This window comes from Physeter macrocephalus, chromosome 12, assembly GCF_002837175.3.
Source record: "Physeter macrocephalus isolate SW-GA chromosome 12, ASM283717v5, whole genome shotgun sequence".
Lineage (NCBI taxonomy): Eukaryota > Metazoa > Chordata > Mammalia > Artiodactyla > Physeteridae > Physeter > Physeter macrocephalus.
In genome coordinates, this window is record NC_041225.1 from 56,336,129 (window position 1) to 56,360,546 (window position 24,418).

The window sequence follows — 24,418 nt, forward strand, 5'->3', positions numbered from 1 at the left end:
TTCTGTTTAAAAAAAAAAACAAACTTAGTTCCTGTGTGGTCTGGAATAGGCAGAAACCCATAAATGGAAATCTGTCTGCCTGATCACCTATGGAGAAAGCAGGAAATCCTGTGAGTTTTAAAACACTGCCTAGTCACAAGAATAAAGCAGACATAGCAGTACAGTAAGAGAAGTGCTACATCCATGCTCATGTCACATGTATGTATATACCTGTACACGAAACACAGCCAAAGGGTAAACTTTGGGGCAACCTACCTTGCCAGTGATTCATTATATAGAATAAAGTTCCTTAAGCAGGGATCCAATTAATCAAAAAATGAAGGTTGGGGAAATTATTAACATTTTACCTAGCCAAGGTAACTATATGATATGAAAATGTCTAACAATCAAAAAATCAGACAATGGGAACTAAGGAATCTAGAAAAGCATTTAATGATAGGCCATTTTTGGGGTATTTTTGTAAGTATATAATATAAAAATATATTTAAAATAAACCAAAGTAAATGAAATATTTTTCGAAATCAGACAATCTCTTAAAATACATCAAAATTTGCTAACAAGATCCTTAAAACTAGTGACCTGAAATTTAGACAAAATAACACAAAAACACATCAGAATTTATTTGCTAACCCATTATGAGACAAACTTTCCTTTGTTGCCCATCAATAAATCAAGACAAACTATAAACAGCAAATGTTACTATTTTGATAAAATTTCATTTTTCAACCAGGGAAATTTTAGACTTATTTTCCATTTTAGGAAACATAAGGTTTAAAACAAAAACAAAAACAAAAACTTCATGTTATTTAACTGAAGTTCAGCAAAATCAAAACTAATGCATTTCTCTCGCTTGTCATTCAAAGCCTTTTCTGGGTTAAGAAAAGAGTATTTAAACATTTCGTTTATAAAAAAAGAGACATGATTTTGCGTTATTATCTCTAAATCTGAGTTGCTTGTCTTTTAGTCACCTGCTTAACTTAACATATTTTAACTAAAATATGGGTATATAATATATCTCAACCCTCTAATGTCATCACTGAAATTATATTTGGAAATTTTAAGTAGTTCTGATTATTGAAATAATATCTACATAGCTGGGAGATTTTGGCAATTTAAATATTTCCCTATAAATTAGCTTTTATAATGATAGTTTATCCATGAACTCAGGAAATGAGACTACGGGGAAGAGCAGAGTCCTGTCCCCATATCTTGCTAATTCAGGCCTACAAACATCTTAAATTGTTACACCTTGTAAGCTGCCTTTTCACCACTGTGATGCACCACCTAGAAAGTGCCTGGTATACTGCAGACCTTAAACAACCGTTGGATTTATTTCTTGCATAAAATAAATAACTTTTAAAACTTTAGACATATTTTAACGGCTATCTACTTTTTAAAAGACTCTTAACAGCTAAAAAGTTAAGACAAAGATTTTTAAATAGTGTGAATATTTCCATCTGTTTTCATAGGCCAACACATCTGGGAGATGTACCAAAGCAAGTTTTGTAAGTAATAAACAGGTCAACTTTGCACATAAAAGAAATAAATTGCTGAAACATATATTCATCTTTAGTTGGAATGTACTTACTTTCTCCACCAGGTAAGGTCTACAAAGTAGCTTGATACAAAAAATTTAAGGTGACTCTCCCCATTATGACAATTATTGAGTAGATGATTAGCAAGGTAGTAATAAAGAAAAGTTAAAAGCATATTATAAAATATAGCTACCAGACTAGTACAATTTACTACTGTAAATATTTAAAATACAATTAATATATAACATATTTTAAGGCAATTTAAGTATTCTTAAATTTAAATTTAATTTTAAAAGAATTTTACTTACTTGTTTGCACCTAAAAAGTAACTACTTTGGTGTCCTTGTCCATATTCTAGTTGTAGATCCTAATAGTACAGAATAAAATATTCAGCAAAATAGTAGTGTATCACAAATCATGATACACTAACACATATTATTTTTAAAAGAGAAACCCCAGACTTCAAATAAATCTGTATTGCTATATGTTCTTAAAAAGAAAGCAAGGTAGGACTTCCAACAATAAAAGATTTCAGAAGTTTGTAGTCCTAATTTATATATTTTATTATTTAAGTTACCAAAATTTTCCTGGGAACTTGTTTGAACACTATATGCAAGTTTCATTTATGGTTATTGCTACTGTAATTAACATTTGTAAAAATCAGTTTTTGGAATGAAAAAAGCTGAAATAAGGTATTTATGCTCAAGCCATAATAAAGCAAAAATGATTACAGAAGAGAACAAGCAACAAAAATCTTGGTTTGACTTTGTATATAAGATCTGCAATAATTCTGTATATATACACATTCACATATTTCTACTACTGCTTCATGCAGGTAATAATTTTTAAAGGTTAAAAAGAAGGTGGTCTTTTAAAGTAAATTATACATGTGAAATTGCACAAGATTATAAACTAAATTTAAGGACTTTTAATATTTTTTTAAAGAGTTAAGTAGCAAAACTTCAAATGAATATTATTAAGGCAGTTCTTCAACTACTTAAACATTTCCACTGAAAGCTGCAGGTTGTAGAGTTAAGAACTGAAATTTAAAGGAACTAACAATCTATGTGCTCGACTCAAATGACTTCTTGAGGAAAAAAAATGCTTTCCAACAACCACGGAAAGTACAGTTTCCTTTTCTCCCACTGTATTTCAAGCACTGTTTTAATGATTCAGGGGGAATATTTAACATTTTAAATGAATTTTATTTTCATTAGAATATAGTGTACTTAAAGCGCTATCTAGTTTTACAAGATACTGCCAGATGCACAATGAGGACTTAATGCAAAAGTTACCTTCTTGGAGCAGCCTTCCAAGACTGTCCAGGGAGATAGGTGTAACCTTCTTCGCGACTCCATGGCATTTAACACATAGTTCTCCTCTAGCATTTACAATGACTTTTAATTAACTTATTTACAAGTTTATAAAAATAGTAACCAGGCTATAAGCTCCTCAAACAAAGGAAAATTGTTAAATCCATCTTTTTTCCCTACAGCCTAGGGTCTAGCATCGTAGCTGGCACACACTAATTAGGCCCTAAAAAAATGCGTGTTCAAATGCCACTTGTTTATTTTACTGTAAACAGATAACTAACACTTCAGCCTCGTTAAGATACACATAGATAATTATAGATCACACAAATACTAAGCCTAGAAATATGAGACTTCTAAGCAATACATCACATTTAAGTGAAAAGTTAAAAGCCAAAAGCCTGGTTTAGACAAGGCTCAAATTTTGTCTTCTTCAATAATTGTGTTCTTCCATGCATAATAATATGTTCTTACCAGTGACAGAAGAGATAACACATCATAAACAAAAAAGATTAGTGAACTGTCACACTGGTATCACATAAAATTCTAATGAAAAAGGACACCTGTTCTCTTTAATTTGTAATGATATATCTTAATAGGATAAAATTGCTATTATCATAAGACTGCCACACAATTATTATGCTGCACTATTTAAGTGGTCATGACTTTATATAGGAGACTTTAAGCTTTGGTATTTAGTAAAGAAAAGTACTAATCTCAATGAATACCTTTCTGAATTCAACTTCATTTTCTTCAGCTATGCATAACTGGGCCCTTCTACCGGACCAGCAACCTCTTTAGCCAATATAATCTCTTAAGCCTTTAATCAAATGACAGCTTTCAAAAGCGTAATTTGTGCAGAGTGGCCATGGCTTGTGTTATATAAATATAGATATGTCCTAAGAATAGCTAGCTCATCTGCTACATGACAATTACCAGGTTGATGATAATAATTAAAAAAAAAAATCAACTGATACATTTAGGAAGGTAAGAGAAGAATCTGGAATAACTAATGAAATATTTTAATAGAAAATGGAGTGTAAGTTCACATACAGAATAACATTCAGGATGGGGAGAAGTTGCTGACAGATCCAGGTCTGATGATTAAATGTGGCATGTGTTAAGCCCTACCAGGAAAGCTAAAATTGAAAGGGTTTCATTCTTTAGTAATTCCTTCTCTGTAAATCAAGTTATGTTTTAGCATCCATAGGAAAAAAACAAACAAACAAACCCATGTGCTAGGCATGTCATCAAGGAAAAGGACTGCACTAAGTCCTTCTAATAAGTAGTTAATCTCATTTAATTCAACTATTATTTACCAAGCACTTATTATATGGCAGGAATTCAGACAGCAAATCAGCAAGAAAAATGAGAATAAATAAAAAGGAAAGGAAGAAAAGGGAAACTTGGGCAAAGTTAGTAGTCATTTACATATCTTTAGGGTAGTCTAAGAAAGACTGATCTAAAATGCTTCCCAAAGGGACTTGGAAGCTATTCTGTAATAGAAAAATGCTACCAAAGTTATGCTTGGAAAAGCACTCAAAATAACCCTATAAAATGATGGTAAAACATGGCCATTCTTTATAAACTAAATAAGAATACATTTGTACATGCCAGGATAGACATAAAAAATTTAGTAGCATAAATCAGGCATCAACTTATTAATGAATGACGGTGTTTAACTACACAAAGTCAAAGCAGTAACAACATGGATGAAAACATGCAATAGCCCAGTATAGATTCAAATTGAACACTCAGCAAAAAATTTAAGATGGTCAACCTAAGCCCAATTAAAATATCTTTTGGGGTCAGAAAGTCCTAACTTCAGTGTTTTAATGAATAGAGGAGTACTTCTGAACTCGGATAGAGTCTCTAAGAAGACATGGTCCCAGCAAGAGCTGAAAAAGAACAGAGGACATGGCGTGGAACACTGGAAAAGGAAAATACATGACCAAGAAAATGTTATTATTGTTTTTTTAAAAACCCATCTGGAGATTACAAAGTCTATCTATACCTGATGAGAAAACAGCAGGAAGTCAAAATAACTGTTACAGTTGGCTACAAAAACACAAAAGAAAAAATACTTTAACAATATGTTTTAACCAAGAAAAAAGAGAATAGCGGAATTTTTTTTTCTTATCAAAAAAATGAGAAAATACGGCACACGACTAAGGTGTTAGGAGACACCTTTTAATGTGGTAGATAATCTACAGAAGTAAAAAGGGACTAAACCCTCGATAATTCTTATTTCTTAAAAAGAAAATCAAGTAGGGTCAGAACACTAACTGAATAAGCAGTGTCCTGACTAATAAAAGCAGAAGACTTAAGGGGGCTCAAAGTGAATAAACATGACTTTTGTATAGCAAGGTTGGAAATGAATATCAGCAGGTTAGTTTCCTTTTTCTTTTTTAATTTTACTGAAGTACAGTTGAAGCAGGTTAGTTTTGATACTCTAGAAAATGTCCTGTAATTGTGCAATTATGAAGTGAGTTTTCCCTAGAAATTGCTTCATATATAATAGGTAAGAAAAGTGACCATACAACATAAATTTTATAGTAAGTAATAGTTTAACAGATTTAAAATTAACAAAGTTGATGTTTCTTTTCCAGAATAAATTTAACTTTATTTATAGACTTTATTCAATTCTGACCTAATTCAGGGGTAATCTTGTAGTACTTCTGTTATGGTTACTGATAATGATAAATTGGGTATATCTTTTGGACATGTTTTAAATTATAACCTAAATATATTATTCTTACTTTTTCAGGTATACTATAAGTTTCTTCAGAGCAATGATTATGTTACTACTTATGTTCCTCCACAGCAATTAACATAGTGTTTTACATATACAGTTGACCCTGGAACAACATGGGTTTAAACTGTATGAGCTCACTTATATGCTGATTTTTTTCAATAAATACATACTGCAATATCACTTGATCTGCTGTTGGCTGAATCCAAAGATGCAGAGTCACAGGAAGGCCAACTATAAAGTTATACTTGGATTTTCAACTGCTGGTGTCCCTAATCCCCTTGTTGTTTAAGGGTCAACTGTTCTTACCTTTCAATATATTCTTCACTGGTATATGGGCCAAAATGCCTAGTAGAACTAGGAAAATTAGAAAAAATTAGCAGCAGCTGAACAGATGTGTAATACCTTTTAATGTAAAGACAGCATCATGTAGATTGGCTATATCCATTCTTATGGTTATGGGCAAAACTCTTATTATTATGGAATTTTGCTGAGTTTTTTCTTTGCTTTTTAAACTCAGGCATCTTTCAAAATTTAAAGACCTTTCAACTCACTAACAATGTTAAAATTCAAGCTCTGTTACTCTGGTTTCATATATTATGATTGCCTGATTGAAAAAAAAAACCTTTACTATAGTAATGATTCTAAATTCATTTACAAAAATCGTAAGATGAATACACTTAGCACTTAAAACAACCAGAAATCATTGATGACATGGAAGTTTTAGGCAGCAAGGTCTATAAGGGGGTAAATGTTTCTTTTGGGTCCCAAAAGATTTAGGGCTGTCATCTTGGTGCCAATTGTCTACTAAGATGACAGCCAGACATTCTGGGTCCATCAGGTTTCTAGTGGCCAGCAGTAAGTATTTAAGAGTTGAAATCCTGTTCACAGTGCTAAGGTTTTAGAACTATGAAAGTAGGAGACTGAAATAATTATGGACACTTCACAGCAAAAAACGAAAACACTAATTTGAAAAGACACATGCACTTCAATGTTTATAGAAGCACTATTTACAATAGCCAAGACATGGAAGCAACCCAGGTGCCCATCAACAGAAGATGTGGTATATACATACAGTGGAATATTACTCAACCATAAAAAGAATGTAACATTGCCATTTCCAGCAATGTGGATGGGTCTAGAGAATATTATGCTTAGTGAAATAAATCAGACAAAGACAAATGTCATATGACATCACTTATATGTAGAATCTAAAAAATAACACAAATGAATCTACAAAACAAAAACAGACTCACAAACACAGAAAATAAACTTATGCTTACCAAAAGGGAGAGGGAAGGGGGAGAGAAAAGTTAGGAGTAAGGGATTAACAGATACAAACTACTGCACATAAAATAGATAAGCAAAAAGGATTTGCTATATAGCACAGGGAATTATACCCAATATCTTATAATAACCTATAATGGAACATAATCTTAAAAAAAACCCTGAATCACAATGCTATACATCTGAAACTAATGGAATATTGTAAATCAACTATACTTCAATAATATACACATACACACACACCAGAAAATAACAAGTGTCAAAGAGGATGTGGAGAAATTGGAACCCTTGTTCATTGCTGGTGGGAACTGTAAAATGATGCAGCGGCTATGGAAAACAGTATGGTAATTCCCCCCAAAATCAAGCATAGAATTATCATATGATCCAGCAATTCCCCTTCTAGTTATATACCCAAAAGAACTAAAAGTGGAAACTTGACAGATACTTGTATATCTAGGTTCACAGATGCATTATTCACAATAGCATCCATTGATGGATGAATGGATAAACAACATGTAATTATACATATAATGAAATATTATTCAGGCTTAAGAAATTTTGACACATGCTACAACATGGATGAATCTTGAAGATGTTATGACATTATGCCAAGTGAAGCGAGCCAGTCACTTACATTATTTGTCACAAAATGACAAATAATGTATGATTCCACTTACGTGAGGTACCTAGAGTACAGAAAAATTCAGAGACAGAAAACAGAATAGCAGAATGGGAGTTATTGTATAATGGATAAGGGGTTGCAGCATGAGAAGATGAAAACGTTCTGGAGATCAATAGTGGTGATGGTTGTACAACGATATGAATGTACTTAATGCCACTGGACTGTACACTTAAAAATGGTCACAATGGTAAATTTTATGTTATGCATACTTTACTACAATAAAAAAATAACTATGGAACATATATGTTGATTCAAAAGAGAGAGAGCATGAGCACAAGACCAGTATTAGTGGGAAAAAACATTGACATTGCTGCGTAGAGGCAACAGTGGTTTAGGTTGGAATTGTTGAGCCAGGGTGCTTAGGTCAAATCCCAGCTCCACTATTATTTAGTTGGGTGGTTAAAATCGATTTCAGCTTCTATGCACTTTAAATCCCCTTATTTGTAAAACAAGGATTATAATTTAACATATTTAAAGTGTTTAGAATATAAAGCCTGGTTTAAAAAAACTTCTAGTGTTAGCTTTTATCATTAAAAATGGGCTTTTTGGGCTTCCCTGGTGGCGCAGTGGTTGAGAGTCCGCCTGCCGATGCAGGGGACACGGGTTTGTGTCCCGGTCCGGGAAGATCCCACATGCCGTGGAGCTGCTGGGCCCGTGAGCCATGGCCGCTGGGCCTGCGTGTCCGGAGCCTGTGCTCCACAACGGGAGAGGCCACAACGATGAGAGGCCAGTGTAACGCAAAAAAAAAAGTGGTCTTTTTAAGGTTGATTTTATAAATAGTAGGATCTGACAAGTATTTCATTCATCCCTCTTCTGCCAGAACTATCCACAAGTTAATTGTCCCTAAAGCCCTTCTCTGTCACAAGACTCCCTTGTCAGCTGCTCCCTCTATCATAAGAAACTACTGATTATGTAAGGGGTGTGGGAGGTAGTTCTAGGGAACAGAGCCATGGTAACTCACTCAAGTTACTAGGCTAGTTACACACAGGGTACAGAGAAGAATATTTGTAACTCTAAAAGTAGTATATTTCTGGTTTTAGTGTTGTATTTTCCTGGAGAATATTAATACATAAAACAGTCAATTTAAACTTTTGATTCCATGGTCTTTTATTTCCACAACAAATGTCACTATTGTCATTCTAGCCTACATATGCCTAATTCTGAAGAAATTTTCAGTCCAGAAATCACTGGCAGTGCTGTCTTCAGGCACTGCACCTCACTTGTCCCCTCACATGGTTAATTCTGGCCTCATGCTTTCTGGCCTCTCTGGGCCATTTACTGACTCTTCTAGGGTTCCAACTGCTTCTTCCCACCTCCAGCATTGGTTCTACGACTGAAAAACAGGCATCACCCCTGTGGTGACCAATATTCTGTACTTTCTTTCTTCAGACCTAACTGGGGAACACATGCAATCTCATGGTTTCATCTATCATTTCCTCTTTGATGACTTCAATCTTCCTTCTCTGAGCTAATCCCATTATTCTAGTAGTAGTGTAACCATTCCATAATTTCAGCTCTTTATCTGCCGTCTCTCAGAACTGTGCTAATGACTGTTCCCACGTTAATTCCCATGACACTTAGTAGTCAACTGTCCATTATTTTCCTGGAAAATATATAATGGTTCCTATACAATACTGAAATCAGTCTTTTAGTCCCTCCCAGAAGGCAGATGAACCATATTAACCCAAAGGCTTTCCTCCTTCTTTGACTTCCATAGTACCTATTATTATATGTTAGACTTTCCTCATCAATAGTCACCACCAGAAAAAATTTTGGTAATGTACTGTACATTTTGTTGCATGGCTAAGAGTTTATATATACAAGTATTTTCCACCGATCCAAGACTGCAACTTTCCTAAAAGAGAAATTATGTCTAAAATCTCTTTTATGTTCTACAAATGTTACTGGGCATAGATATAGGAATTTATACAAAGAATCATTTCAACTAACCAGAATTGAAAGAGGTATGTTATTAAGGCAGAAAGGAAGGAAAGGGAAGGAAAATTCGATTGAAAAGGGAGAAAAGTGGAATCTAGGAGTAAATATGGAGGCAACTTGGGGTCCTAGTCAGCTACAGAACTAGAAAAAACTATTTAATAGCAACTATTAAAGTACTATTTAATATTTACTAGGGTTAATTGCCCGTCTTTTCTTACCTAATGGTAAGATAGCCTTAATATTTATAACTTCAGGGAGTTTATTTTTATTTTATTATTATTATTATTATTATTATTTTTTGTGGTACGCGGGCCTCTCACTGTTGTGGCCTCTCCCGTTGTGGAGCACAGGCTCCGGATGCACAGGCTCAGCGGCCATGGCTCACGGGCCCAGCCGCTCTGCGGCATGTGGGATCTTCCCGGACCGGGGCATGAACCCATGTCCCCTGAATCGGCAGGCAGACTCTCAACCACTGTGCCACCAGGGAAGCCCCAGGGAGTTTTTATAACCCAAATTTTGGCCTGAGAAAACTGGATACTTCATAATGCTACAAAGTTAAAATTTCATCTGAGACTGATTTCACTGTTTATCAGGGGTAAATTATTTTTTAAAATTATATATATTTTATTTTTATAATATATAGATATATATATATATGGATGGTTTCTAGTTCACTAAAACAAGTCACATTATTCAAACTGGACATTTTTATAGGGAAATGTAATTTCTAAAGAAAAAAATCCATATCTGAGTGAGAAAACAAAATGTTCTTGTAAAAAAGAAAAAACTTTAACTTTTTGTTGTAACATTATAATATATTCGAGTAAATATGTTTATTTAACGTGTAGAAAAAATTGCTATAATCCTTTATATATGGTAGGTTGCTAACTGGCAGGAACTTATAAAACAATGTTTAAATTGGTTCATTAAAACTGGACAAAATGTTTGATTAAAAAACCCTGAAAGCAATTAAGACTAAAACAACGCTGACAAAGAAAATCAGAAGATGAGAAATACCAGATTAGATCTTGCAGTGTAGTATATTTCTTCTGAACTGTCCAAAAAATCATCACTGTCGGGCTGTTTAGCAGAGACCAAGAAACCCAAGTTATTTACACTTAGACTAAAAACCACAAATTCACAATGGGAAACTCACAAGTGAAGTAAGTCCTGCTAACATAACTTTATTAAGGTAAATGCAAAGTCAAATCAGATTAAGGAGCATCTAAAAAAGCAACAGTGCAAGAACTTTGCTCTATAATACAGTTACTAAATTAGTACAGAATTTAAATACATGCAATGGTAAGTTAAAAAGAGAAGCAGAAAATAACAACTGGCATTTATAAACATCATGATAATGTTTTCTTCTAAACCTCCATCTTCTACATAAAGGTCAGGCTTAAGTATTATAACATGATCATTTTAAGAATTTTTCTTTAGCATTCCTTTCCTCCATGCTGGTATACTGAATTAGAGCAACTCTTTAAGTTAAACGGCTAAAAACTCCCTTTATATGCCTTTAGTCAAGTGGGTTAAAATAAGCATTAAATTTATTTATTTATTTTTTATTTTTTTTGTTGTATGCGGGCCTCCCTCTGTTGTGGCCTCTCCCGTTGCGGAGCACAGGCTCAGCGGCCATGGCTCACGGGCCCAGCCGCTCCGCGGCATGTGGGATCCTCCCAGACCGGGGCGCGAACCCGGTTCCGCCGCATCGGCAGGCGGACGCGCAACCACTGCGCCACCAGGGAAGCCCCAAGCATTAAATTTAAGAAGAAAGTTCCCACTTCAATCCTGAGCGCTCATTAACAGTTACTTTCTTCTCATTATTAAGCAGAAAAGGGAAAAAAATGAAACATATAATCTGGAGCTTTGGTTAAGTAATTTCATTAGGATTAATTTTGTTTGTTTTTTAAGTCTCATTTTTTTATTCTTCCATAGAATATTAACATCTCAAATGTTTGTAACAGCATTTTGCTTCTGAGACTGCACCTAATATTTTATCATATATCTGGAAAGGAGTATATAAAAAATTAACAAAAGAGAATCATGAAAAGAATGTTTTAGCAATCTTTAAATAAATGATAAATTTAATCTGCTCTGTACACCTAGTCTCTCCTGAGTTTCAGTTGCTCCAAAGAGGTTGGATTCTGTCCTGATATTTAGAAAAGGTGGTTTACACTCTTAAAAAACTGCCCATAAATTTAATGAGAAGATATGCTATTACTGGTCCAACATTGTAGTTTAAAATTGTGGCATTTATCCTAATAAATATATATGTAAAAAGCCCCTCAAAAACTGCAAAGCAAAAATGAAAAAAAAAAAAAAAAAGGGCTAGCATAAAAAACATTTAATCAGCGAATGGTAAAACTATTAAGTTTCTCCTAAAATAATTTTGAAAATATTCAATCTCAGCAACACAGATTTATTTATTCCAAATTTTAGAATTAGTTACCTTTTTATTTCCCCAAATGCTTTGAAAATATTAATAACTAGCTTTTGTAGTCAGTACCAACATATCACAAAGACTAATTAAAACATTCACTTTCAGTGTTAAGATTCCAAGACTACACTACTTACAAGTTCATGATGTGGTTCTGTCTCTTTCCTTAAGGGTGGATCAAACTTTACTTGGCCAACTATAAGAGAAAAAAAGTAAAGCCTTCATGTGTTTCCATATTTTTAATGATATAATAATTTTAAAAGTTACTCCCATAGCAAAACCTATTTAATTTTACCATCTACCACAGGCTGATCACAATCCAAAGATTTAAATAAAGAATCTGTTAGCTGGAAAAAACCCAAGAAAGTCTAAGCTGTTAAAGCTTAATCTAATAATCCTAGGCCTTTTCTGTAGTAAAAAAAAAAAGATGATTAACAAAATTACGTGTACATTACAGTCAGGATCTAAGGTGCTACTTCATTGTGACCCAGCATGAAATAGAGACAATCTTAACTCAGTACTTCGGTATACAGACAGCAATTCAGGCAGAGTTATTTCTGGAAGCCAGCCTGCAAGATGGTCCCGAATGAGTCCTGCCTCCTGGTGTTCATAAACTTGTGTACTTCCTTCCCACTTCCCTGGGGTGGTCTATGTGACCAGATGAAAACGGCAGAATGATGGCATATAACTTCAGAGATAAGGCTTCTGTCTTGGGCTCTCTCTAATGGATCACTTGCTCTGGAGGAAGTCACGCTGTGAGCAGCCCTAAGGAGAGCCTACACGGCCAGGAACTGAAGCCTTGGGCTAACAGCTCCGTGAGTAACCTTGGAAGCAAACCCTCCACCTCAGTTAAGCCCTCAGCAAGTCGACTGCAGCCCCATCTGACACCCTGATTGTCATGACAGACCCTGAGGCAGAACCACCCAGCTAGGCTGTCCTGGACTCCTGACCCTTAGAATATGTGTGAGATAATAAATGTTTATTGTTTTAAGCTGCTAAATTTTGGGGTAATTTGTTATATAACAATAAATAACTACACTTCTGCAGCTAAAGTATAAACTAAATACTAGAGCCAACATAAATTGACTGTACTACATTCACCTTTCCCCCTGCTATTCTAATTTAATGAATGTTTCACTACCTTTACCTTTAATTTCTGTATCTCATTATCATTGTCATTATCTGCTTTTATAACCTAGGTACAGCATTCAAGACCACTGAGATAAAAGCAGAGGCACAAATATAAAACATTAAAAAGAAGAAAAACAGACAGTCACAAATAATATCACCGCTCAACTTGTAAGAGCTCAGTCAAAACAGCAATTCTCAATCAAAGCAGGGAAGTGAGCGAAATTTCAAAGTACAATCATTTTATAACTGTTTTGATTTTAGCTTAGTATATATGGTTTACTGTGAATGTTAATGCCAAATAAAGAGATCATGAGATTTGAATATTTAGCAATAGGAGGCACAAGTAAAAAAGGCTGAGAAACACAGCCCTACAAGATCTCCAGTTGTGTGTGAAGAAGTATGTATATGCTTTATAGTTGTTATGCACTAGATATCAAATTCTGGCCCTTAGAGATAAGTAGGCTGTTCAATAATGGGTTCCTCATACCTGTTCACATATGATCACATATCAAAGATTACAAAATAGATTTTAGTAAGGTATTAAAACATATTTTATATATATACACACACACACACACACACACACACATATATATACACATATATCACCTTGACAGAGGCCCTATTGAACAACTCTCACCTAAACTTGTCATCAAATGGCAAAATTAAATCTGTAATAAAATTACATGAGGACAGTTTCATGCATTATCTGCCTTGTGTTATCATCACATGTGAACATGCCTGTTTCCACCAGACTGCATAATCACTAAGTACAGGGGTGCAGGGATGCTGTCTTAGACTTTCATTATTATTATTATTATTATTATTTTTGGGCTGTGTTGAGTCTTCGTTGCTGCACGTGGGCTTTCTCTAGTTGCGGCGAGCAGGGGCTACTCTTCATTGCGGTGCGCGGGCTTCTCATTGTGGCGGCTTCTATTGCTGTGGAGCATGGGCTCTAGGCTTGTGGGCTTCAGTAGTTGGGGCATGAAGGCTCAGTAGTTGTGGCTCACGGGCTCTAGAGCACAGGCTCAGTAGTTGTGGTGCACGGGTTTAGTTGCTCTGTGGCATGTGGGATCTTCCCGGACCAGGGCTTGAACCCCTGTCCCCTGCATCGGCAGGTGGATTCTTAACCACTGCGCCACCAGGGAAGTCCCTAGACTAACTTTCATAGCAAGGACAGAACTCCAACTGTAGCAGGTATTCAATACCCCTGTACTCTGTGGGAACACTTTTCCAGAGACAGGAGCCCGTACAGTGATGTCCCTACGGAGATTCATTCTTTTTTTTGTTTTTTTGCGGTACGCGGGCCTCTCACTGCTGTGGCCTCTTCTGTTGCGGAGCACAGGCTCCGGACGCGCAGGCTCAGCGGCCATGGCTCACGGGCCCAGCCGCTCCGCGGCATGTGGGATCTTCCCGGACGGGGCACGAACCCGTGTCCCCTGCATCGGCAGGTGGACTCTCAATCACTGCGCCACCAGGGAAGCCCTGGAGATTCATTCTTCATGCCTTACACTGGTATCACTCTTCTGTTTTCTCCAAATTCCCTAAAGTTATGATAAGTTTCTGCCACAGGACATTCCAAGTACTGTTCAAATAATTGCTGGGCAATCATCCCAGGCTACAGTGGTATTTATGATGTTCTTAATAATGTCGAAAATTCCTACTTATCTGTAATTGTCTACTGGTCTTGAGCTCTGTTTCTGCTACCATCTCCTTGAACGTATGTCAAGCGACACACCATAAATTTATATTTTACTATCCAGATGAAAACTCCCTTTTAGCTTCTTTGAAATAGCTCCAACATGATCACTTGCTGACCCATCACTAGCCATTAGGGGTCAAAACTGATCCTACTATGGCAGACAACAAGAGCCCCAGAATTATTTCTTCTTAAAGCAAGTCTTTGCTTATCATATTTAACTGAAGGCAGAGGGGACTTCCTAAAAAGGAAAGAGCAACAAACTTTCTGCAAGTGAGCCAATTTTTAAATGTATGTTGCCCAAACACCATTTAGTTTAATAAAGAGAAAACCTTGGTTACATGGAGAGATACCATGTAATTGTAAACATAAAACATTAACAAGAGCAACAAATATATACAAATACTAAAATAAATTATTTTCTCTAAAGCCTGCCTTTATCGTCAATAGCATGACTGATTATTCTATATATCACATCTCACATAAAATCATAAAACGTCCTACGAAAGCAGATACCACAACACTGCATAAGATTTTAAAGCCTCAAACATCAAACCCACAAATTATAAGAAGTGGTGGTTTTAATTCTGTTGCTACCTCAACATACTAGAGCGATACGACACCTTTCTTACTGGCAAACACAGGAGAAGGGAAGATGTCCATCAAAAGGAGGGCATATCGGAGTCTCAGAAAAACTAGGGTAAAGGCATCTATAGTTTCAAATAGCATGTACACACATATGCAGTTAGGAGCCGAGAATCACTGATATAAACGAATAAAGAATGACTAAGAGGAAACTGCACTTTGCAATAAAGGGCCAACAGAATTGGATAACAAGACAGAAAGTACTTTAGATTTTCAGTAGTACTGAACACATAAGGCTTTCTAACTGCAAAGGCATCTCTAATCACCTTTTGTATTATTAAAGAAATGACAAAGATGTATTATAATTACTTTCTGTACATTAAAAAATAATGGGAAATGCTCACATGCTAAGGTTGTCATTTTCAGAAAAATACTTTTGGGGAAAAATTAGCAAATTTAAATCACATGGCTTCAGAGGGAGCTATAAACGTTAAGTTTATATGGTCACACAACTAACTGCAGGCAAAGTACAAATCCCAGTCATGGGCTTTTTGTAAAGTAGATGGTGCTTTCTTTCAAGAATTTCCTTCTTTTAAGAGCATTTCCAGGTAGCACCAGCACCAAACTCTGCCAAGAACTTAACACACAGTGTACGGTCCCGCCAAAATTCCAAAGGAAGGTTCACAAAGGACTTGCAGTGTGAAAGCCACACAGGCATGCTGACGTGGTTTCTGAAGTGGAGCCGTATTTGCGAAAGATCGCTGGGCTGGAAGCCAAGAGATCTAGGGCTTGCTGTTAACCAGGTGTATGACTCCATCCCACAGGCAGATCTACTCATCTCTGCGTTTCTTTTTTGTTTTCTATTAAATGGTGATAGTGCCTGTCCCTACTTACCTTACTTAAGCTTTTGAATGTGCAGACCTCTCCCTCTCCTGGCTCTCCTGGACCATCAGCTTCTATCTAACCTGGGAGCTTGTTAGAAGTAAAGAACCTCAGGTCTCACCCCAGATCTACTGAATCAGAAACCGCATTTTAGCAAGATCTCTAGGCAAGTTCTACCCACATGGAAGTTTAGGGAGCACTGCCTTGATTACTTCTATCCTGCCTATTCTAGGAATTTTATTCCTTTTCCCAAACAATAACAACATAAATATACGCCCCCAGACACCACCAGAAAGTCCTCAGGAGTAAGGAAAATGAAATTCTTACTGCCTAATTAAACTCTCCCTTTCAAAGCATCTAATAAGAAAAACTACTTGGAAGGAAATGAAGCAAAAATAATGGCAACTAAATTAAAACTTGAAATCTTATTTTTTATTGTTAAATTATAAACTGTGTACAGGATACACTTACAGTTTATCTCCGAGCGTGTTTTTTCTTCTCTCACATTTCTACTTGTTGAGTGAATTCTATGTGGGACAGCAACAAGAGGCTAGGAAAGAACAAAATCAATGACAAGCCACAGTCTGGTCCACAGAATTACCCAAATATGAAAGGAATACTTCTCTTTATATAAAAATGGGAACAAAATACAACTTTGTTAATATTTGTTTAAAAAATGGCAACCAGAAACTGAAAGCTTCTTACTCCTCAAACTGGGAGCTTAAGATTAGGGATATACTTTATCCACAGCAGGTTCCCAATAAATGTTCTATGCGTTGAATATAAATAAATATTCAAAATTGAATATTTCAACAACACAATAGCTGTTCAAAAGCTGCAGCTAGCTTTCCCTGTTGCGGAGGAGAAAATTGTAATTGAAAAAAAATCTGCCTCAACTTCTTATATCAAGAAGGATGAGATAAATGAAATGAAATAATGCTAAAGGCATTAACGATTTATGGTCTTCTTACCTAGTAAACACAACATTTTCCCCACCTTAATGCTTTTTCTTGTAGAAGCAGCACTCTATTTTCTTTCCTTTTATTTTATTAAAATCTCTCTATGTGTACTGTCACTTTCAGAGAGAAATATCCTGGGGGGTAGGTGAAGTGGGGATGAGTTCTTCTTACTATTAATTCATGGACATTCCTCCAACCTTATGGAGTAAAAAAGGCCCTATCTGAAAAGCTTCTGCAACTCCATGCTATACACTCTAAGGCTTCACCTTAAGAGGTGATGCCAGCATCTATTTCATGTACCAAATAGGTTTTTTCTTCTGTGTGTGAAACACTATCTTTGAAGTTTTACTACCTTTGAAGGAGATACACTCTTACACATATCTTTTGGAAAATGTAATTCACAAACATTTGAGCTCAAATTCTTAAGACTCTATAAGGCAAATCAAGAACAGGACCCAAGTTAACTATTCTCAGTGTAGGCACCTCTCAGGAAATAAAAATATGTGAATCTAAGACCCAAATATTAAAACACCAATGTAGTAAAACAGTAGCAAAAATAATTTAAAAAATTAAGTATTTAAACTTTACATGTACACAGTGATGTGTAGTTTACAAAGTGCTTTCATATACCTTAGCTCATTCTGTCCTCAAAATAAACTTGTGAAACAAGTATTAATCTTCATTTTATAGATGAGGACATTCAGCTAGTTAGCCACAGAACAAGAAAAACCCTGGACTTTTGATCACAATATTTGGAGCAAATACAAACAAGCAAAAAGAGGTATCATGTTAGATTAGTCACACATACTGCTGTTATCAGTGAACTTGGATGAAATCTATGCTTTCTATGAGAACAGTTTTACTTTCCCAGCTTCAATAGTGCAATTATAAAATTATTAAATCTTATAATGCTGTACCTAGTACATGGGTTAACATACAGGAGAAGAAAATGCTATTAATCACAATTACTTCAATGTGTAGTACTTCTAAAATAGAAACTACATGGGAACCCTACATGAAAAGTCAACTTTCTTCCACTGTGAATAATGTATACTAAACTAAAACAACTAAAGACTAAAGTAGAACTAGTACACATGCTAAATATTTTCAAGAGAATTCAATTTCCACACAATACTATACAGTATCACAGCAAGTACTGAAATGCCAGTTAGACACATTCAAATTCTGAGTGACAACACAGTACTTAGCAATTATAATTACAAATCATTTACAAATAATAAGACTTAGATACTACATATTATGTATAACATATATTGTAGTATTATATATGTATAAATTACTATAGATTTCTCTGGGGAAAGTATGATCTTAAACTATGGTAAGAAGAAAAGTTACCCTCCTCCCTAACCAATAATTATAATACTAATAACATAGTCTTGATAAGGAGAAATTTCTTTCTCTGCTATATAAGAAAATTTCAGAAGAATCTTTATTCCACAGGTTGCTTCTAGATTTGGTTTATTATTTCTCCCCTTTAAACACATTTTAAAGGACTCTATAATTCAGCACAACAAGTAAACAGGATGAAGTAAGGGACAACAATGCAGCATCTAGTGCGCTGAAAGAGTACAGGCAGTCCTCGTCCTGTAGTCTTGATATGCACAAATTTCAGTTACTATAATATAGTTAAATTACACTAGTCCTCTATAACATGGTTCAAATTTCAGTCACCAGTTTATTAATTGTATAATATTATATAACATTAATTGTATATTATTCAGTATATTAATCTTATCAACATTCAGTATATTAATTATAATTGCGTAAAACACAAACTTCACTGCCTGCTTGTCAGTCCACAGATCACTATGTGAATAACAGATGCACATCATGATTCGTAACTAATCACGTCACTACTTTCAAAGTCTGTCTGACTGGTCACTGAACATCTGTTATTCAGTTCATGCACAGACAGCAAAGTGTGCAGTTGTGTTGTGCCCTTGTCTCCCAGTGATAATATACTCATGTGACATTTTAACAAAAATTGGTAACTGAAAGAAGAAATTAGCCAACAAAGATAAAACTGCTTCAAAGAAACAGAAAGTGATAACTCTGGATAATGTTGGAAATGAAGTTTGAATCAAACATAAATGAAGTTACAGGAGAAAATGGCTGACTGTGAGAATGCTGACACTGCCACTGTTCAAGAGACTCTGGACACACAGCCAGGGTAACTTAGTGAAGGTGAACCTGACATAAGTGAAGAAAGAAGTTCTGATATAAAGCATGAAGGTGCCCCAAAAGAAGGGGTGCTAGCAAAAAATCTCACATCACAGGAATACTGAGGTTATTTCATGCATTGAAAGTCCAAAGGATAAAATACTGGAAGCTGATCTGAACTTAGAAAGGAATCTGACATTCAACAAAGCATAAAGAAGATACTTGCTCTGTGTCATAAAGTTATATGACAAGAAGAAGGCAAACACACTATGCAATCTACTCAATAAACAGACTACTTGATAATGAAACAATCCATGGAAGTGTTTTTTTTTTTAAAACAAAGAAAAGAAACAATTCTCACAGGTTCTAATACTTTACAATGTACTAAATAAAATATTAGTTTTACTATTTTTTTCATTCCCCTATACATTTAAAACTGACAATAGGAGAGTTTTTAATCTTCTAACAAAAATTTTTTAAGGTTACAAAACAATTATAATTTTTCTCCTTGAGCATTAAGATCACTTTGCAGGGGACGGCCCTGGTGGCACAGTGGTTGAGAGTCTGCCTGCCGATGCAGGGGACACGGGTTCGAGCCCTGGTCCAGGCAGATCCCACATGCTGCGGAGCAACTAAGCCCGTGCGCCACAGCTACTGAGCCTGCGCTCTAGAGCCCACGAGCCACAACTATTGAGACCACATGCCACAACTACTGAAGCCCTCGCGCCTAGAGCCCGTGCTCCACCACAAGAGAAGCCACTGCAATGAGAAGCCCGCGCACCATAAAGAAGAGTAGCCCCTGCTCTCCGCAACTAGAGAAAGCCCCGCTCAGCAACAAAGACCCAATGCAGCCATAAATTAAAAAATAAATAAATAAATAAATAAATTTACATGCAAAAAAATGCTGTTGGATCCTTTCAAAAAAGAAAAGATCGCTTTGCAGGATATCACCTTACTTGGTCATTTGTACAGTCCTTTACTACCATGCAAATGAAGGAACACCTGTATATTAAATTATAGAAGAATTTACAAAGCAAAACAACAAAACCCAATTTCTCCCTAGTATAAAGTCAATAATACTTTATAATTCTTAAGTTTTTTGTTTTCAAATGCTTTTCCAGACCTTTAAACAAAGGGATAGTAGCTTATTTGTAGTTGTATAAAGATGACAAGCTAGAACAATGATGAATTGATAGAAAGTTTCTCTCTTACCTAAGACAATCTGAGACCACCTTTCTGACCACTGAGAGCTATCGTTCCTTCAGTATCATCAATGGAATTTACACCATTTTAAGTACTTTCCAAAAGCCAGTCAAGTTCAAGGCTATCCAGCTCAGTTACAGACCCAATAACAGAATTCTGACATGTCACATATACTGAGTTTATCTTAGGTGCCACAACTATTAGCTGAGTTAGGAATGTTACATATGCCAGCCGAAGTGAAGCTTCCATTCATACCAATGCTCCCATGATACTAGGGTTATTTAATTCTCTAACTACACTGGCTCATTTTTAAACACGTCTACAGCAGACAATTAGGGTAACAGTCACTAACAAAATCAATCCTATACTTTCTACTAACCACTAATAACTCATGAAGTATTGTACAAGGATTCTTTTTGAGAAGAAAATGGAATAGAAAGTTTATGTATATTCTAACATCTTGTGTAGGTGCTTCCCATTTGCATTCTCTTTTACAATGGATTATTTATTTGCAACTTCATCTAAAATGACTACTTTAAAAAAAACTACAGTAATTTCAGGAAGTAGATTAGATGATTCTCCCTTTGCCATTTTCAGAAAACAGTCTCTGTAAGTAGTCAATAGGAAAAATCCAGCTCATGACTTCCAAAGTCAAGGAGTTAATTCTTCCCTCAAGAGTTGACTTAAACTAGATCCAGAACTCAAAAGAACTGATTTTTCAGATGTACATACATATATACACATGTTATATACTACTTGGTAAAAACAGTTCCTACCTCAGGATCATCATCATCAAAATCATGGTAAGTGGAATGATCTGGATTATTCACTTTATCCAACAGTTCGATTGCCAAAGACCGTGTCAAAGGCTGTGTGACAAACGGGTGCTATAAAAATAAAATAACATAGTACAGAACACTTATTAGAAATCTGTTTGAGTGACATTTTATCTTTTGAAAAAAGACATATTTCAGGGCAAAAATAATACCTGTAGTAGCTTTTCAGCAGTAGGTCTTTTTTTTGGATTTTTGGTAAGTGCCATTTTCACAAAATGATGAAAACTATTTGACCTAAGAAATTTTGAAAATCAGATTTTAAAATTTCAATTATTTTTTTGCTCATGACTATAAAAGTAAATAACACAAAAATACTTACCACTTCATTTTATCCTTTAGTTTAGGAGGCTGAAAATTGCTTTTTGTCATTAGAAATAATGCTCTGAAAAATCAACAACCATTACACAGCATTTTAAGATTGCATATTTTAATATATAATATTAATTCTATTACTATAATTCCCAAATAAGGTAAAGCAAGACTAAGAATATTACTTGTTCATGACATAATAAATAATACTGGGAGCGGGGGAGGGGACCTAAATTTAAGCACAGGATTCTTTAACTATGACACACTGACCTCATTGGGTGTAAGTCAAACATAGGAGGCTGCAGCTCAGCAAGTTCTATGGCAGTGATCCCCACTGCCCAGAGATCACAAAGCTGATTGTACCCCCCTTTCCTCTCAACGGCTGCGACTTCTGGAGCCATCCTGAAGGAAACAGTCCAGAAAAGAAAAATCTATTTATTGCATTTTCCTTCTTATTCCCATCAGAGGCACACCATCACTATGTAAGCTGAGGCCTATTTAGGCCTTGACATCTGAAAAGTAAGTATGTAGTACTTAAAAGGCTCATATTTCCCAAGATCTCGACATCTCACAAGACTCTCCATCCCAAGCCCCTACTGATTTCTCCTTTGTTACTTTGTTAAGCTATTTACTATAAAGGTTTATAAAAATGTACAACTATAACAGAGCAACATGTACCAATTTGTCCACATCCCAATCTCTCTTCCTCTGTACATGCAAAATTCTATAGAGACATAACATGTAATAAATAACTTATCATTTTTAGCTCTTCCTTCTTACGTCAATAAACTGCAATCTGGCCTCCGACTGTTTTCACTTGACCAATACTATTTATTGGGGCACCAATAAAGAATCTTCATTTAGTACTTAACTCACATTTACTGTAAACTTAATTGGTTGATGAAAAGTTATAAAAATGAGTGTCTGCTTTTTTTTTTTTTTTTTTTTTTTGCGGTACATGGGCCTCTCACTGTTGTGGCCTCTCCCGTAGAGGAAAACATAGGAAGAACACTCTTTGACATAAATCACAGCAACATTTTTTTTTTTTTTTTTTTTTTTTGCGGTACATGGGCCTCTCACTGTTGTGGCCTCTCCCGTTACAGAGCACACGCTCTGGACACGCAGGCTCAGCGGCCATGGCTCACGGGCCTAGCTGCTCCGCGGCATGTGGGATCTTCCCGGACCGGGGCACAAACCCGTGTCCCCTGCATCGGCAGGCAGACGCTCAACCACTGTGCCACCAGAGAAGCCCGAGTGTCTGCTTTTAAAAAAATATATTTATTCAGATGAAAGTTACCTGAATTCAGTATTTTTCTTGTTTCTTTCAACTTTACTGTAGTCTTATTCTAATTATACCTCTATAAATTTGTATTTTATTAAATAATTAGGTTGATTTTCAAATATAAAAAAATTCAAATCCTAAGCAGTAGTTTTGAAAAGAACTACTTGAGATAAACATTTGAACTCTTACATATCAAAAGTGTGAGTTAAACAGGCAGCCTTACAAGTATGTTTGTTTTCCTGGTATGATTTCAGGAAAGTCAAATATGTCAGTAGGTTAACAAAAAAAAATAAAAAATAAAAAATCCCTCTAACTTTCGAAATGCTTGGTCTTAAAGTGTTTTTAATCTTTATTGATGGCTAGATTCCAGCCAGCTGTGGAAATGCCCCAGTAGAGGATGAAAGTACACACTGGTGACATATTCTTAACTAGCTGGCCACAGCAGCTGATGTTCTCCTTCCTCTACAAAAATATGAGTGAAAGATTCCACCCAGTGCACTTGTACTCCTGCCAGTTAAGTTGCATGCTTACCACAATCAACTGAGTCATCTCTGAACCTGTTTATTTGTTATATTTGTTATTATAAATACATAATCTAATTAAATATTATAAAAACTAATTTATTATGAAGGTAAAAAGAGTAAGCTGTTATGAAAATTAAAGTGTATTCTTTAGAAAAACTTGTTAAAGACAAGTTTCCAAAGACCAAAAAAAAAAAATCTGGCAAATGAGGTTAAGAAAATGATAGCTGTAAAAGATTAGGAAGGCTACAGACTGCTAATTCCATTTGTATGACACTGGGGGAAAAGGCAAAACTGTAGAGACAGAAATCAGATCAGGTGTTGCCAGAGGCTAGAGATGGGCCAAAAGAATTTACGAGAAGGGCACAAAAGGAAACTTTCCTGGGTGATGGGAACCTATGTTTTACATGGATTGTGGTGGCATTTTTCACTACCACAGAGTGTCTCAAAGTTCACAGAGCTGTACACCTAATAAGGCTAAATTTATACCTCAATAAACCTGACTAGAAAAGTCACATGCTTTGTATGCGACTGCATTTTAAAGAAACACAAACCAGGAAATGTGGATGATTTACATCTAACTAGTTATCCACGCAAAGAAAAGGCCTTGGTCCTATATCAAATGATTGGCAAAAAAAACAGAAAAAACAAAAAACAAACTACACTCACACGCCTTAAATTGAAATAAAATGTTTAAGGTACATGTGTAGTGTATTAATTTTGAGATTTGCCAATTCCACAGGCTTTTTTGATTAACTGAATAACTGCCAACCTTAGTCACAATGAATGAGAGATTCCATTCTATCCTACATCCCTAGAGTTTAGGTGGGAAAGACATGATACTAGAGAAAGTTGAAGAGTCAGAGTGTTCCAAAACATTATTTTG

The 24,418-nt window shown here is 35.4% G+C and overlaps 1 protein-coding gene across 9 annotated transcripts in view; it reads right to left on the reverse strand.

Annotated features, from left to right (window-relative positions):
- MAP4K3 (mitogen-activated protein kinase kinase kinase kinase 3) overlaps positions 1 to 24,418 on the reverse strand; it is a 209,215-nt gene that overhangs the window by 39,933 nt on the left and 144,864 nt on the right. For 8 of the 9 annotated variants that reach the window (XR_003682283.2, XM_024118950.3, XM_024118949.3 and 5 more), the window contains 8 exons: positions 22,000 to 22,131; positions 21,740 to 21,802; positions 21,573 to 21,654; positions 21,361 to 21,471; positions 16,713 to 16,791; positions 12,082 to 12,140; positions 10,522 to 10,584; positions 1,844 to 1,902 (listed from right to left, as the gene is read on the reverse strand). Coding sequence is in view for 8 of the 9 variants with exons in the window: in XM_024118950.3 (XP_023974718.1) it covers positions 1,844 to 1,902; positions 10,522 to 10,584; positions 12,082 to 12,140; positions 16,713 to 16,791; positions 21,361 to 21,471; positions 21,573 to 21,654; positions 21,740 to 21,802; positions 22,000 to 22,131 (648 nt within the window). In the remaining variant the exon portion in view is untranslated. The remainder of the gene's footprint in view (positions 1 to 1,843; positions 1,903 to 10,521; positions 10,585 to 12,081; positions 12,141 to 16,712; positions 16,792 to 21,360; positions 21,472 to 21,572; positions 21,655 to 21,739; positions 21,803 to 21,999; positions 22,132 to 24,418) is intronic. The other variant, XM_024118952.3, reaches the window with a different exon arrangement.